Source organism: Pteropus vampyrus, unplaced genomic scaffold, assembly GCF_000151845.1.
Source record: "Pteropus vampyrus isolate Shadow unplaced genomic scaffold, Pvam_2.0 Scaffold89, whole genome shotgun sequence".
Classification (NCBI taxonomy): Eukaryota; Metazoa; Chordata; class Mammalia; order Chiroptera; family Pteropodidae; genus Pteropus; species Pteropus vampyrus.
Genome location: NW_011888870.1, coordinates 5,789,624 through 5,804,574, shown reverse-complemented (window position 1 = coordinate 5,804,574; position 14,951 = coordinate 5,789,624). Strand labels below are relative to the sequence as shown.

Genomic DNA, 14,951 nt, shown 5'->3' with positions numbered 1-14,951 from the left:
TTTTTTGGAGAAAGATTCTGAGACCATGTCCGAGCTCATGGTTGATGAACACTATCTGCCATGGGCACAGAATGGGGATAAATCAATGACGATCAATCAATGACGTCTGTTGTGGGCATGAGACTGGGGAGTGGCCCCGTGAGTGCCAGGCACGCGTCAACCTGGTAGATGATCTCTAAGGGACTTCCAGTCGGAAAAACTAACAATTCCACCCCTGATTCCCCAGTGGACGTAGTTAATGCTGGTTGCCAAGCATGTACCCCCATATTTCGATATTGGCACACAACTGACTTCTCTCCCAGAAGAGATGTTCTCATGAGCCCTTCAGGACAGTCACTGGGGGAGCACGCAGCCCCCTAAGCTCCCCGTGCTCACACTCACGAGACTTCACTCAGAAGGTCAGAGCCAATGAGCAGTGCCAAGGTTTAACACCCGGAGGACATGACAAGTTCTCTTACAGTTTTCCCCAGTGTCTACAGTGGCTTCCCCACCATGACAAAATCCCACCCTGGCCCCAGGGAGACACTGAGGGCAGAGATGGCTCCTGACTTCCCAATGCACAAGCAAGGTTGTCATGTAACAGGGCCTCTGTCCGTTGGGATTTCCCTGGAGGCATGTGCCTGGATCACCAACAGGCCATTTGCCAAAAGCACACAGGTACCAAAAAAAGAGCTCACAGACTGAGAACTCATCTGTACAAGAAAAAATTAATTGCCCAGGCACACCTGCAGGGGGGTGAGTGTCGGACAAGCTTTCCTCCTCTTCCTCTCTCCATATCCTTAGGTTCTGCCCGGTGGGAAGTACGGCAGGCCCCACCACAGGTGCTTCGCAGGGGCCCAGCTCCCCTCTCTGGGGCTTATCTCCCTTTATGCACAAAAGAGGGGAGGCCCTCCCTCGCAGACTCTGCTGCCGCCCCTCCTCCCATCACCTCTCTCTGTCTGTTTTGGACCTGGGAGGCTCCTTGTGTACAAGGTTACTCCTACATCCACCAGGATGGGGGAACTGCACAAGAGGGGGGTCACTGTACAGACCGTGCTAACTCCATCTGCTTAGAGAAGGAAAAAAACCACTTAGTGCACTCCAACCGGGATTCCCAGTCAGTGGTCCTCAGCTTTCCATCCTGAGACACCTTGCCGCCGCCCACCTCCCCAATACTCCTGGAGAACAGATGCCCACAGCCCTCCCCCGCCCCCAGTCTAAGGGGAGGGGAAACCTGCCCTAGAATTTCCAGGAGCTACCAGAATGCCCACAGGGCTCCCCGGAGTCTGCCTGTGTTCTATCAGACACCTGAAGCCTCCTTCCAAGAGCAAGGAAGCACTGTCCACCAATAATTACTTTTTAAAAAGCAGTGTTTTCCTAACAGAGCTGCTGGGAGGAAAGTGGGTTGATAATTACGCTTCGGAGGTGAAAGTGTTTATCTGGAAAACCCTTACCATCACCACCTGCCTCTCCCGCTTGAAGACAGATGACTGTGTGGTGAAGGTGAAGTCTGTATAAATGGGGCACAGGAAGAAACCTCTGCCTTCAGGTGGAGTGAGGATATCCAGCTATGATCTCTTGGAGTTAAGTTTCTAAGGACCGAATTGATGAGGTTTCAGCTTCCTTGTCTAGAGTCTCCATGCCAGTCACTATTCCAGCTTTCTTTATATGGGTTGTCTCATTTTATTCTTACTATTACCCATGAGGCAGGTATTTCTTATTATCCTCATTATATGGATGAGAAAACCGAGGTGCAGAGAGGTTGGAGAACTCACCAAAGGTTACATGCAATGGTTATAAGTGCTGGAGGAGGTCTTGGCCCTGGACGATCCTGGCCCTGGAGTACCTGCCCTTAAGAGACACTGCACTTCATGGCCACGCAACTCTGAGTGTGTTTCGTCATGACACAAGAACAACCACCCAAGTACTTCTTGCCCCAATATACAGTTCATGTGTTTTGAGCGATATCTGAATACAAGATTCTAATTTAACGAGCTACTATGGGAAGGTCCCTGAAATTTGTAGTAATGGGTTCTAACCTGTGAAATGGTCTAGAATAATGGTTCAGAAAATATGAGGTAATGCGATTTTAATAATTATTTTAATTTTCTTGCTCTTGTTAGATACGTTCTTAATGTCTGTTTTTTCTTATCTGTGTGTTTTCTGTCCCATTTACAGTAATGACCGCGAGGGGCATATTTTATTTTAGACCTCCCATTTCCCCTACCTCTCCCATAGGTGTCTTTTTAATTAGTAAATATCAATGTTCAAATTATATATGAATACATTCTTTTTTTTAAAAAAAGTAACATTACAAATAAGGCTAAGGTTCCTCTCTGACTGAGCCCCTCCTCCCACTGATGTCCCCAAAACATTTCCAGAGATACCTCTATTACCAGTTTGGAGGGTATCCTTTCAGATCTTTTAAAAATGTTCATATTTATGCTATATATATAGTTGAAAAAGATATATCTTAGTGTTGCTTTTACATAATTGCTATCACACTATAGATATTGTTTTGAAACTTGCATTGGTCATTAACATTTCTTGGAGATCCATCCACAAAATCGAGATCGACTTCATTTGTTTTGACTCTTGTATAAAGTGGTATGAGAATACCCCAGTTTACTTAGCAATCCTCTCTGAATGGCCATTGAAATTGTTTCCCATTTTCTCCATGGTAAACGACATGAGGCTTTCTGTGCCTTGTTGGAACTGATGACTGACCTCAGTCAAAGCAAAAGTTCTCCTCTGTCCAGGGCATGTGAGCAGTCACAGTGACCCACAGCTCACCATACTGCTGAAGCTAGAACAATACCAAGCACTAAAACTCTCTCAAATGCTTGCTACAAAATTTTTCTTAGAACTTGGCAATTGTTCTAAGAACCAGGCTTTGGTCCCCTTGCCATTAGTTTAAGGTCAATGATCTCAAGCAACACAGAGTTTGCCTTGATGATCAAAAGACAGAGCCTGCGGGAGAGACACTCACCCCACTTTTTCCACTCTCAAATTGATCCCTGGCACACACCAGGATCACCCCAGTTTGACCTCAGCTAAAGTCTGCTCTGGACATCAAATCAAACTAAAGCTCCTATCAATTTGATGAATAGAAAATTAATACAGATGTTTACCTGCGAAGTAAAGGACTTAGAATTCTTCTAATTCTAAAAATGCAGTGATCCTGTAACTCTCCATAAATGACATCATAACACGCCCACACATATGTACGCATCCATTCCAAGGCCAGTTATTGATGATTTGGGATTATAGTTTTGTTCGCCCATCATCAGCCCGGCTACTTGAAAGCTAGAAAATGAGTGTGACCCTGGGTGGGGTGAGTGAAGAGTCTGAAGAGATGAATAAGGAAGAGAGAGAAAAGCTCTTCAAAATATATTAAGTTCTTTGGAGCAAATAAGCAAACCTGAACAACCTTCTTGACTCCATTTTCTAAGCAGTGTGTGGGGAGCTAAAGGGCCTCTCTTGCCTCTGATCAAATATTGACCCTGTGCACTTACTGGCTGGAGTTCAGACTAAAGGGCCAGCAGCACCATGGAGCCAATGTTTGCAGAGCAATTACTGCTGCAGTAATTGCCTTGTAGGTCAGATTGTGAAACAACCTTCGATGGAGCCTTCCGGTCCTTCCTCAGAGGGGCCAGGCCTTGGGGGAGATCCTTCACAGTGAAGGAGCTGTGCAAGGAAATTTAGAGAGGCTGAAAATGTGGTCCAGCTGCCAGTGAGAGGCAACTTAAGAGCATCTGTGGCCCTTCACCCTCCTCCTTCTCTCCTTAACTGCTCCTCCAAATAATCCAAGCCCTTTTAACTAAACAGGCCTCAACATCAGACCTTGTCCTGGCCAGCTCCCTCTGGGACAGGTCTCTTTCCTGGTCAGATAGGACTGAGTGGTGGATTGTTTTTAGAAAAAACCAATTTCCTCTCAAAGAACAAGAGCCTCTCCTCTCCCTGTCCTCAACTTGACATCTGAGATGCCCTTCTTAGAAGCCCTCTCTAGTAACTGACCTGGTTTCCAGAAGAGATGTTTGAAATACTGTTGAATTCGAATTGCTCTATCGATGGGACAAACCATGGTAGAGTATAGTCTCCCTCTTTCTGCTGGGGCCCTAGAAAATTTTAGAGGGCAACTGGGAAGGGACTAAGACATGGCAGAAAACTCTGGGGTTGACATAAGGCCAGATCAAGCCTGTTTGTGTCCAGGATGGTCTAAAGCAGCATAGTTCCACTTAACTTGGGACGACGGAAATGTTCTACTCTGCTCAATACCTAGCCACTAGCCACTGTGACTATGAAGCACTTGCAATGAAGCGAGTATGACCAAGAAACTAAATTTAATTTTTAAAATTCAACTAAACTTAATTTTTTAAAATTTAATCTTTAAAATGTTTAATTAATTTAAATTTAAACTTAAATAACCACATGTAGCTACTGACTACTGAGTGGGACAGCACAGGTCTAAAGCCTCCATACCCAGTGCCTCCCAATGGGCAGGAAGAGGGGCTGGATTCAGTGCACAGCTCCTTGTGTGTAAAGGAGGCAGAACCACTGCATCTGAAGGCTTGAGGCAGAAGATACAGGGAGAGAGGAAGGTTTGGGGTCCTATCTTGGTGCCCATGAAAGGACTTTGGGAGTGAGGGGAGTTGCGAATGACCAATCAAGTTATTAGAATTGTATATGTACATTCGTGCATTTGTCTGGGGAGAAAGTCTTGCTTTCATTAGAAGCACAAAAGAATCCCTGATCCCTCGAAAGTATCCCCTGATCCCCAAGATAAAATAACTCATTGATCTGCATTGATCTGTTAGATAAAACTTACTTCTTCGGGAAAGCCTGCCCTGATCCCAGAGTATAAGGTTTCCCTATAATATGTCTATGGTGCCTTTCTTTGTAGCATTTGTAATAGTATAAAAGAATATATATATGTTTTTAACTGTCTTCCCTCACTAAGCTATAAGTCCCATGAAAGCAGTTACCACATCTGCTTTTGCTCATCAATAAATCCCTGGAGCCTGGCATACTGCCTGGGACACAGAAAGCAGGCACTTAAGATTGGACGGATTGAGGTCGATGGATGGATAGACAGACAGAAGGAGGCAGGCAAGCGGGCATAAATGAATGAACAAACTAAGAAATAAATTAGGGACATACTTTACCCTGATAAGTATAATTCTCAAAGAACAACCAAATCCCTCCGAACTGGAGTAGAAGTGTGTGGCTATATCACTCTAGGCTGCTATCACCAATCAAAACCATATGGGCATCTTCTTTGTTCCCCGCTCCCAAGAAGAATGCTCCTTTCTTCCCCTTCGTCCCATAGCATGTTGCTTGTACCTAAATCTACTATATATTTCATCTACAGTAGACTTAATTGCTTAAAAGTCTACTTCCCCCACCAAATATGGACTCCTGTAAGGAAGGAACCTTGTCCTCAGCTGTGTTCTGCCCTACAATACTGAAAATGTGTGGGAGGCCTTAGCATAGGCCAGTCCACTCTTACCCCGAGCCAGCCTTGCTTATTCATCTTTGTATCTGCACCCTCACCACTCACAGCCACAGCAAGGCTGACAGATTGAGCAAGTGAAAATGTAGGACACACAATAAAAGTTGAATTTCAGATATACAGTGAAAAGCTTTTTTAGTATAAGTATGTCTCATGCAAGATCTGAGACATACTAAAAAAAGTATTCATTGTTTATCTGAAATTCAAAATTAACCGGACATCTTATATTTTTCTGGTGACCCCAATCCCGGGTAGCCAGTATGAAGAGTGTGAGTGGTGGGGGTAGACAGGAAACACCAAGATAAATGATCTGCCCTGTACAATGAGAAGGCTTCAGATAAGTGTGGAATGAGCAGTTACCAGGTTATCTGTGGTTCCTCTCCCCCAATACCATGAATAGCTCCCCAGTGCTTCACCAGAGTTCTAAGTGCCATGAGTCACATCAAAGAGATACCGACTCTCCAAGCACAACCTCCCGCTCTTGCCTCCCCATTGCCTGCTGCCCCCTCAGGGCCAGTTGCCCTGGTATATGCCTGGGATTTTTCAACCCTAAGGATCTCCCCAGAGAAGCACACGCAAAGCAGGTAGGCCCTGGCAGGAGCTTTGAAGATGATTACCCGGAGTGGTGCTCAGCTTCAAATCTTAGTTTGCACATGGGCTGGGGACATGAGAGCTGTCCTGATGTGGAAGCTGCAGTGGAGAGAGATGGAAAAACCTAGATCTGTGATAGCATCTTTCATATGCTTCCTGGCCTTGCAGCCATGGAGCCTGAAGGGCAGGGCACGGCTGATCAGCTCCAGGTTTGCTCGACAGAGGGAGAAGGACACTAAAGGTACCTGAGCTATTCCAGGTGGAACTGGATCTGCACATACCCCATGGCCCTCAGCCCAGGGCCAGAGGAGGTTGGGACTGCTCGGCATCACTTTGCACATGATTCCTGGGGTTACATAAGAGAGGTGGGAGGCCAGGGCTTCCTTGTGGCTCCCTGACCTCCACCAGGAGCAAAAGACACTATTTGAAGAAGCAGAAATAAGAGAAGCAAGTCTGGGGACAAGGGAACCAACCTGTGGGAGGGAAAGGACCTAGGAGTCACTCAAAGGGGTGCCCAGGCCCACTGCTATTATCTGAACACTGTATATAACACCCCGAATGATATCCGAGTAGTATGAGATGTGAATATCAATGATCTGAACTGGTTCAGCTCAGTAGTTCTTCACTGGGGGTCCATAAGGGTTGTCTGTGAACATCTGGCACTGTAAGTATAATTGTACATATATGTTTTTTTGGGGGGGGGAGAAAGGGGTGTCTAGTAGCCAGAAGGCCCAGAACCTTGAGTCAGTAAAGCCAGCATAGCAGCTTCCCCCAGGCTGGCTTAGTCAGCTCGGGCCTTGCAGAGCTCTAAGGTGGGGCTCTGTTGACAAGAAGGGGAGCAAAATGACTCTGAGAGCAGTCACCTGTGGGCCCCACCCCAACTCCCGACACACTCCTGTCCTGTCCCAGTGGCCAGTTCCAGAGAGACCCTGTGGCTTACAGGATTCTGAACACTCTGGCACAGGCGAGGGCACAGAGCAGCCTCTCGGCACCGAGTGAAGCTGAGGGAGGGAAACAAGAAAGCTACACTCTGAGAAGAGGAGGCGCTAAGCCCCAGCCCCTTCGACTGCAGCCCGGCATGCTTGTCACTTGCCAACGCCACTAGACAACCTAGGGGGTAACTTACTAGATCACCACGTGTCAGGAAAAATGTGGAGTCACTCATTTAATCCTCACAACAACCCTACCAGGAGGGTACTATTCCAATCTTCATTCTAGAGATGGGAAAACAGAGCCTCGAGAAGCCACGGAACCTGTCTGGAGTTACACAGTGACAGAGCCGGTAACCAGTCCCAGGCATTGTGTCTCCAGTTAGAGCCTAAGCTCTAACTCTCTCACACAGCCTCTCACAAAGCTGAGTTCTGAGGGCCACCAGTGACCAGAGATGGAGCTGGCAATGCCATATTAAAACCAGTGACCCTGATGAATAAGAAAGGCTTTCTCAAACGCATGTGACTAAAAGTCATCACGTCATGAGTTCTGTAAAATGGGTTCGCAAAGATGCTATGATTGTCTCCAAGGTTAAATTCCAGAGAACCATCTCAACCCTCTTCGAAACTACATCTACAGGGTGCTGATGACCCACGTGGTCCGGCCTGGCCATGCTCGTGGCTAGGGCCAGCACATCGTACAAGCTACTCCATGACATGTGTCCCCTCCCAAAACACGGGAAGTGAGCCCTCCACGCGAGGGAGAAGTGGGGAGGACCAGCCTTCCTTTCTTGTGAGATTCTGAAACTCGGGAGGGGGTGGGGGAGCAAAACGGAAAGAGGGGAAGAAAAGTTCTGATTTGAGAGTTTCCACTGGCTCTCAGACCCCCTCTGGCTCATCAATGAGTCCTTTCAGGGTTCTCTCACCCTAACTAAGTTATCATTTCCTGTCCAGCACACTATACCCATTGATAGGGTATCAGCAAACCCCACCAGTTTATGCCAGAAAAACCCAAGGAGATTGGACAGGAACTGAGGGGGAAAGAGGATGAAGGCAGGAGGAGGGTAAGGAGTGGCTTTTAATCCCATATTCAATGGGATATTCAATACCATGTTGTTAAATGAAGAGAGGATTTATAATACAGGAAGCTGGCTCACCTTTGGCTCATTTCAAAGGTATAGCAATAAGAACAATGGGCTAAAATCGGGTACTTGAAGGCAAATATGTAGGCATGGCCTCTCCAAGATGACTCAGTACCAAAGGCCTGAACAGCAAGGAGTGAACCTTGGTTGTGAAAGCCAGGCGTCTCTTCTTTATGTTTTTATTGGCCTAAACCAGGTTTGCAGCCCTAAGGAAGAATCTAGAACCTCTTGGGGCCTTCCCTTCCTGCTGTAGTTTGCTGCCCAAGCTGCAATGATTCTGCCTTCTCCAGTGCCTCCCTCTGACATACACAGGTGGCTTCCCTAGTGGCCACGTCTATACTACATGACCCTCTTACTCTGGGCCATATTCATTGGTCCAGAGGGGGCACCAGACCGAATTGGGCCAAAGTCTTCCCGAGGATTTTTCAATTTGGAATTGGGAGAGAGTCGGTGTCTCTGCTGTTGGGAACCACAAGATGAGACATTTGGGCACTGTGGACAGCCAAGTTCCTCAGGATATGAGGTAAAAGAAGCTGAAGACAGTGCCCAGAGAGAAACAGAGATGAAACAGGGAGAGCGACCCCGGTTGCAGGTATTCCTGGAGCCCACTGCCTCACTCCCCTTTTCGCCATCTAGTCGACTGCGGAAGTGTCCCTGGAATATCCTTTTCAACCAAGTCTCCTTTTTGGCTGAAGTGTAAAACTATCATTTGTAACCCAAAGAGGCCAAACCAGATTAGTTGGCATCAAGGGAGGTATTCGCGACGGAGCTGCGGGATCCATACCGCCACGCCGCTTTGTGAACACGCCTGTGTACATTAGACAGACGCACGTAAACAAACAGAGCAGCAAGAGCCTTATTCGGTTAGACAGACACAGTGGTATGCCCAGTTTGTGTCTGCAGTTCAAGAAGTTGCTTGTTTTTTTGTTTCGATCTTTTCCGTGTGTTTGCTTTTCTTTGCCTGCAGTGACGTGGTGGCTTGTGCCTTACCCTGGATGTTTACCGACACATCTGCTCTCACACACAGCACCCGTAGCCGTCCTCCGCCTCTCCACCCTGGTTTCCTACCCTCCAGGAGAAGGAGGGTGACAAAGCATGACTGTTAAGACCATCTGAGGAACCCCACAAAGCCTCAAGTGTCTGCCTGCAATATCTCAGGCTGAGCGAAGCCCCGTTCGGCCATCAAGGCTCCTCACCTGTCTCTCTGCTCTGACCTAGACTCTGAACCTGGGAGCTCTGCTGGAGATTCTCTGGATGAGTGAGGACGTAAGCGAGGCCAGCCTGCCAGGGACTCAGGCCACCGAAGGTGGAACTGGGCACCACCTGAGCTCAGACCAACTCACCTGCAGGTCAAAGAACTTGCTGTACCTCCGGTAGATGGTCTGGGATGTGGAGTCGGACCAGGTCACGTTGATGATGTATACCTGTGAGGTAAAAATAAGAGCGAGGGATTGAGTGACTAAGGCTGGGCTTCAAGTGGTACCAGGCATCAATTAACACGACTGTGGGTGCCTCATGGCTGGGACCATTCTTTTTCTCATCTTTGTTCCCAGGACCTAGCACAGTGTCAGCTACACATAGATGCCGTGTGTGTGTGTGTGTGTGTATCTATATCTGTATCTGTATCTATATCTATATATGTATATATGTATATATATGTGTTTAAATACAAACATCTAGAAGGGTGTTCAATAAAATACTAAGGATGATTATCTTAGGAAGGTAGAATTACAAGTGTTTTAATTTCCTTTTCGTTCATATGCACTTTATACAATGAACATAAAGTTGGAGTTGTTAAAAAAAAAAAAAAAAACATGAGCAGCTAATTTCCACTGGGTCTCGAACTTTAGAGTGAATGAGGATTTGCAAGGGGCTTTTCACAATTGCAGATGCCAGGGCCCTGCCCCCTGAAATTCTGCATTAGTCGATCTGGGTTTTGGGGGCTCAGTCACCTGTATTTTATTTATTTTACTTTTTAAAGTCTTTATTTTCACAAATTAGTTTCAAGTTCACAGCAAAATTGAGCCGAAGGTACAGAGTTCCCTTTTCCCCTCACACACGCGCAGCCTCTCCCACCAACGGCCCCCACCAGAGTGGTACGTTTGTTACCACTGGGCATCCATAGTTTTAGCAGACCACACCAGGGCATCCTGCCACAGCTGATCCTCAGAACTCACTTTGAAAAGCACTCGGAAGACCACAGCATTTCAGACAGGTGTGATTCGTCTCTATATCCCCAAGTCTTCGCTCAGTGTCTGGCACAGAGCAGGTGCTCTAAACATTTTGCTCCACTGAACAAGCAAACTGACCCTCTGGATGAGACGCACATTTGCAGGAGAGATGTTAGCGCATGGAAACTGGTAAACTTATCAGAAACGAAGGCATCTCAGGGCCCCATTTCCAATGTCATGCCAGTTCCCAGGGTCAATCGGGCTCTCCCAGGCTGTTACCTCCAACGGCTCTGGATGGCCCCCTTGCCTAGGAGGTGGGCAGGACTGCTGGCTGGCAAAGAAAAGTCCCCTGCTCCCACCATTTCTGTCCCCTTTATCTGAACCCACACCAAACATACACCCTTCTGAGAGAGGCCTCAGTTAGAAGGAGGGGTCCCCTCACACAGTTTCGGGGCTATTCTGTTGAACTTCCCCTCCGGTGCCCGCTATGAGGACTGCAGGTACAGGGGAGAGCAGAGCACTGACTTGACATGAGCAACACCTCTGCTCTGCTTCTTCCCTCAGAAGAGCCAGAGTGACTGTGGTTGACGACAGTGGTTCCCTTGCCAAGACATCCATCGGAATCGCCTGGGGAGCTTCGTTAAAATTCAGATTCCCAGCCTCTGCCTAGTGATTCTGATTCAGTGGTCTGGGGGACTCCACTAGTGAGAAGAACAAAGTGGGCAGAGAAGCCAGACGTCTCAGCCACTGTGAGAAGGAAGGAGCATTAGCATAAAGGCATTTAGATACCTTGGCATCAGGGCGGCTGGCTTCCCCATGGGGCAGGGCTGTCTGAGTCTGCTCAGGCTGCCGTAACAAATTACCATTGACTGGGGGGCTTCAACAACAAACATTTATTTCTCACAGTTATGGAGGCTGGAGGTCCAAGACCAAGGTCCCTGGTGAGGACCTACTTCCTGGCTTGTATATGGCCACCTTCTCGCTATACCCTCACGTGGTGGAGAGAGAGGGCTCTAGTCATTTCCTCTTCTTATAATGTCACTAATTCCAGTATTGGGGCTCCATCCTCATGATCGCATCTAAACCTAATCATCTCCCAAAGGCCTCAGCTCAGATACCATCACATTGGGGATTAGGGCTTCAATGTGTGACCTTTTTTGGGGGGTCTGAGCAGAAACATTCAGTCCATAGTAAGGGTTTTGCACACAGGAGTGTGAGGCTTTCTGTTTGGTTGCTCAGTTAACAGCCAAGAAGACAAGCTCTGAATCTAGTCCCTTCTCTCCTCTTATCTCTAAGTCATAAGTTAGCCTTGTTCAGGGTGGAGCGTTTGTTCTGAAATGAACATAAAATAAAAGGTTACTACTTTCACAAGCCCCAAATAAACTATTGACTATTATTATAATAAGTAGGTAGGGATAGGCGACGCTTTATATCATGTAAACATATACCTCATATGATAAATTGTAGAAACCATTTAGATACTGGTTACTACAGGTCAGCACAATGTAAAACATTCATATGCATTAGCTCATTTAATCCTCAGCTCAGTGAAGTAGCCACTATTGTTATCCTCATTTTGTACAGGAGGAAGCTGACGTTCAGAGAAGCTAAGTTACTTGCCCAAGGTCACGTAGCTAGCAAAATGCAGAGCAAAGGACTTGAACCCGGGTCTAGCCGAATCCAATCCTCATGCTCTTCACCACACTGGACTACCCTTCTATGTGTAAATTTAGGAATATTTTCTCTGATCAAGTAGTTTTATATTTAAATCAAAGTACATGATCAGAACTGAATGACGTATTTTTAAATAAAGCTATAGATGATCTGAAGAGGCTATACACTCCTTGCCTAGTGGGTGAGCCTAGAGGAACATGGAGGAGTCAGGTCAATTTTGAGAGCCCAAGACCAAGAAGAGACAGAACCTGGGGCCCAGACAGAAGTCAACGGTTAGGAATGCTACAAAACCAGACTAACACAGAGGAAACCCTCATAATCAATCGGCTGACTGTGGCAGGATGCTCTGAGATTTTCACAGGGGTCATAACCCACCCCATCCCCCCTGCTGACTCCCAGCTCCTTGACTCCCAAATCCCGCCAGCTACATCTCCCCTCCCACCTGCATCTGCCCTTCCAGCAGGTCCCAGGTGGGGAGCAGATGTGGTGCAAGACCAGGTGCTGCCTTCCTGACCTCTGCCCAGGCAGATGCACTGTTAGGAGGCCCCGTGGCAGTGCCCTCCCAGGAGAGAGCCCGTACTCACCAGCCGGCTAGGAGACAGCAGCCGTTCTCTCCGGCCAACCAAGTGGGGCCCAGAGGAAGGGCTTTGCTGGGGCTTAACATGACCTGTGCCCCACCCTCCCTAGTAATTAGGGGCTTCCCTCTGCCTCCCAGGGGGGCCTCTGGCAGCTGGGAAGCCTCTTTTTTGCAGATGAGAAACCTAGGACCTAGGACAGTGATTAGCTAGGGAAGAGCCCCTCCTGGGTTTTACTCTTAGGACCCTCCTTATTGGCTGTGAGACCTCAGCCCAGCCTCTCAGGCCCTCAGGCCCCTCCTCTGTTGGATGAGCACAGAATTTAGAATTGCTGGGACTGATCCACTGACTGGTTATCATTGCAGGTGTGCTCACCTGGTTAGTGGAAGAGCTGGGATGGGAACCCAGACCTCCCAATTCCCAGTCTACGATTCAACAGCCCATGACCAGAGCATGCCACCCTTGTAAAAGACCCTTCCCCGTTACTCTTCAAAATAGTTGAAAAGTCACAGGGAGTTGTCTCTGTCTAACCCTTGACCCGAACCCACATCAAAGACACACTCTGTGGAGAAATAGCCAGAGGGCAGGGGTAAGGCGAGAGCTGTCCATGTGACCCTGGTAAGCACCACCAGGACAGGACACAGCCATGCTTCCCCCCAAAACATATTTCTTTCCTTGCCGGGCAAAGGATTTCTCCTGTTAACATCTTGCATTCTATTTCCTGTGCAGAATGAACACGAGGGTGACTCACGTGTGGGGGTGGGGAAATGAACCCCTATTCCCAGGTTCTCCCAAACCTCTGAGATTTGCTAGAGGCCCCCCGAACCTGCCATCCTGGACAGTCTAAACTCTGAGCTGAGGAAACAGTCAGAGACCTTCTTGGAATTGAGCCCAGAGATCCGAGGACAGTCTCCAGGCCCCTTTATCTCAAGTGAGCAGGAGGTACCTCTGCTTTCTTGCAAACCCTGAATGTCCTAGATAATCTCTCCAGATGAGCGATGGATACACAAAATTCCAGCCCAAACCACACTCTCCCTACTCACCCCGCTCCATGTCAGGCTTTATCAAGCCTCCCTGAGCTGGCTCTGACGGCACTGGAAATCCTAGTGATAAACCACCGAGAAGGAGCAGGTGGAGGGGAAGGGGGACGGGGCAGGGGTCATCTGAGAAAGCCAGCTCTGTTTACTGGGCCTGCATCAGGGGGCCTGATAAACTGCTCTGGTCACAGGATCAGCCAAGATAACATTACCCAGCAGCTGGGTCACCCAGAAAGGTTTGAAGTTAAACATTCTGCTTCCACGCGCTTTACTTCGGTTTATGTTTCCCAGGTGGAGTTTCTCTTCCTTCTGGATTTAAAAGCCCATGGATTCTATTTCCCTGTCTCTGGCCATTTAGGCAGATGGCAGGCGTCTAGGAAGCTTCACTCTAGACCAGCGACTGCATCCAGCTTCCCCGCAGAGGAAGCCTCAGAGTCTGATGTCTTCTTGCCACGCTCACCCTCTTAGAGGCTCTCCACCACAGACACAGCTAAGGAAGCTCCCATCAGACACCCGCACGACGGCTGGGTCTCACCAGCCCTCCCACTCGGAGGCCATCTTGGGCTGCTCTCCGTCTGCTCAGCTCATTAAGCCCAGAAATGTCTGAGGCTTCCGAGACTTCCACAGCTTCCAAGTCTTCTTCAACAAGAAAACAGCCTTGATGCAAATCAGACCTGCAGCGTAACGCCAGAGCACTGAGCATGAAGCCCGGCCCAGTTCCTGTGGAGGGATGTCCATGATTGGACCTGGGCTGAGACCAATTAATGACCCAAAGTTAGGGCCCGACCAGTCCTAGAAGGCATAGGACCTGCCTGTGTTTAATTAGAAAGTGCCAGTAAGTACTTGTTGCTCCTTTTCCTGAAGAAAAGTACAGTTAGAGACAAGGAGTTAGGAACTGTGGAGGAAATGGTATATCTTTGCTAAGGAAGGCCTTCTTTTCCCTGGACCCCTGCCAGCTGCCCCTGACCCCAGGCCAAATGGAAACTCAATGACAATCTTCCTTCACCTACTCACACCACTATACGGTAGGATCAGTTAGCTAGGAAGGGGGCTGTTGATTTAGGGAACAACCACCACTTAGAAGCCTGGACTTGGAGGGCGATCTCCACTCCAGCATGCACACGCACTGGTTGACTAAGGGTTAACAGCCAGCTGGCAGAACCTTCTGCTCCTTGGATCACCCTATTCCAGGCTTTCTCTGGACCTCAGGTTTATGGAGCAGTCATAGTAAATACAGCATAAGTGAACCCCAGACCAGCTCTGGGAGGGACAGGGTGCATGCTGGCAGAATGGCCTTCCCAGAGCCATGGGTTCACCAGTCACTTCCAAAACACAGACACT

At 48.1% G+C, this 14,951-nt stretch overlaps 1 protein-coding gene across 4 annotated transcripts in view; it reads right to left on the bottom strand.

The window, feature by feature from the left end:
- SH3PXD2A (SH3 and PX domains 2A) overlaps positions 1-14,951 on the bottom strand; it is a 232,527-nt gene that overhangs the window by 177,193 nt on the left and 40,383 nt on the right. For all 4 annotated transcript variants that reach the window (XM_011363791.2, XM_011363792.2, XM_023532745.1 and 1 more), the window contains one exon: positions 9,497-9,577. In XM_011363791.2, coding sequence (XP_011362093.1) covers positions 9,497-9,577 — 81 coding nt within the window. The remainder of the gene's footprint in view (positions 1-9,496; positions 9,578-14,951) is intronic.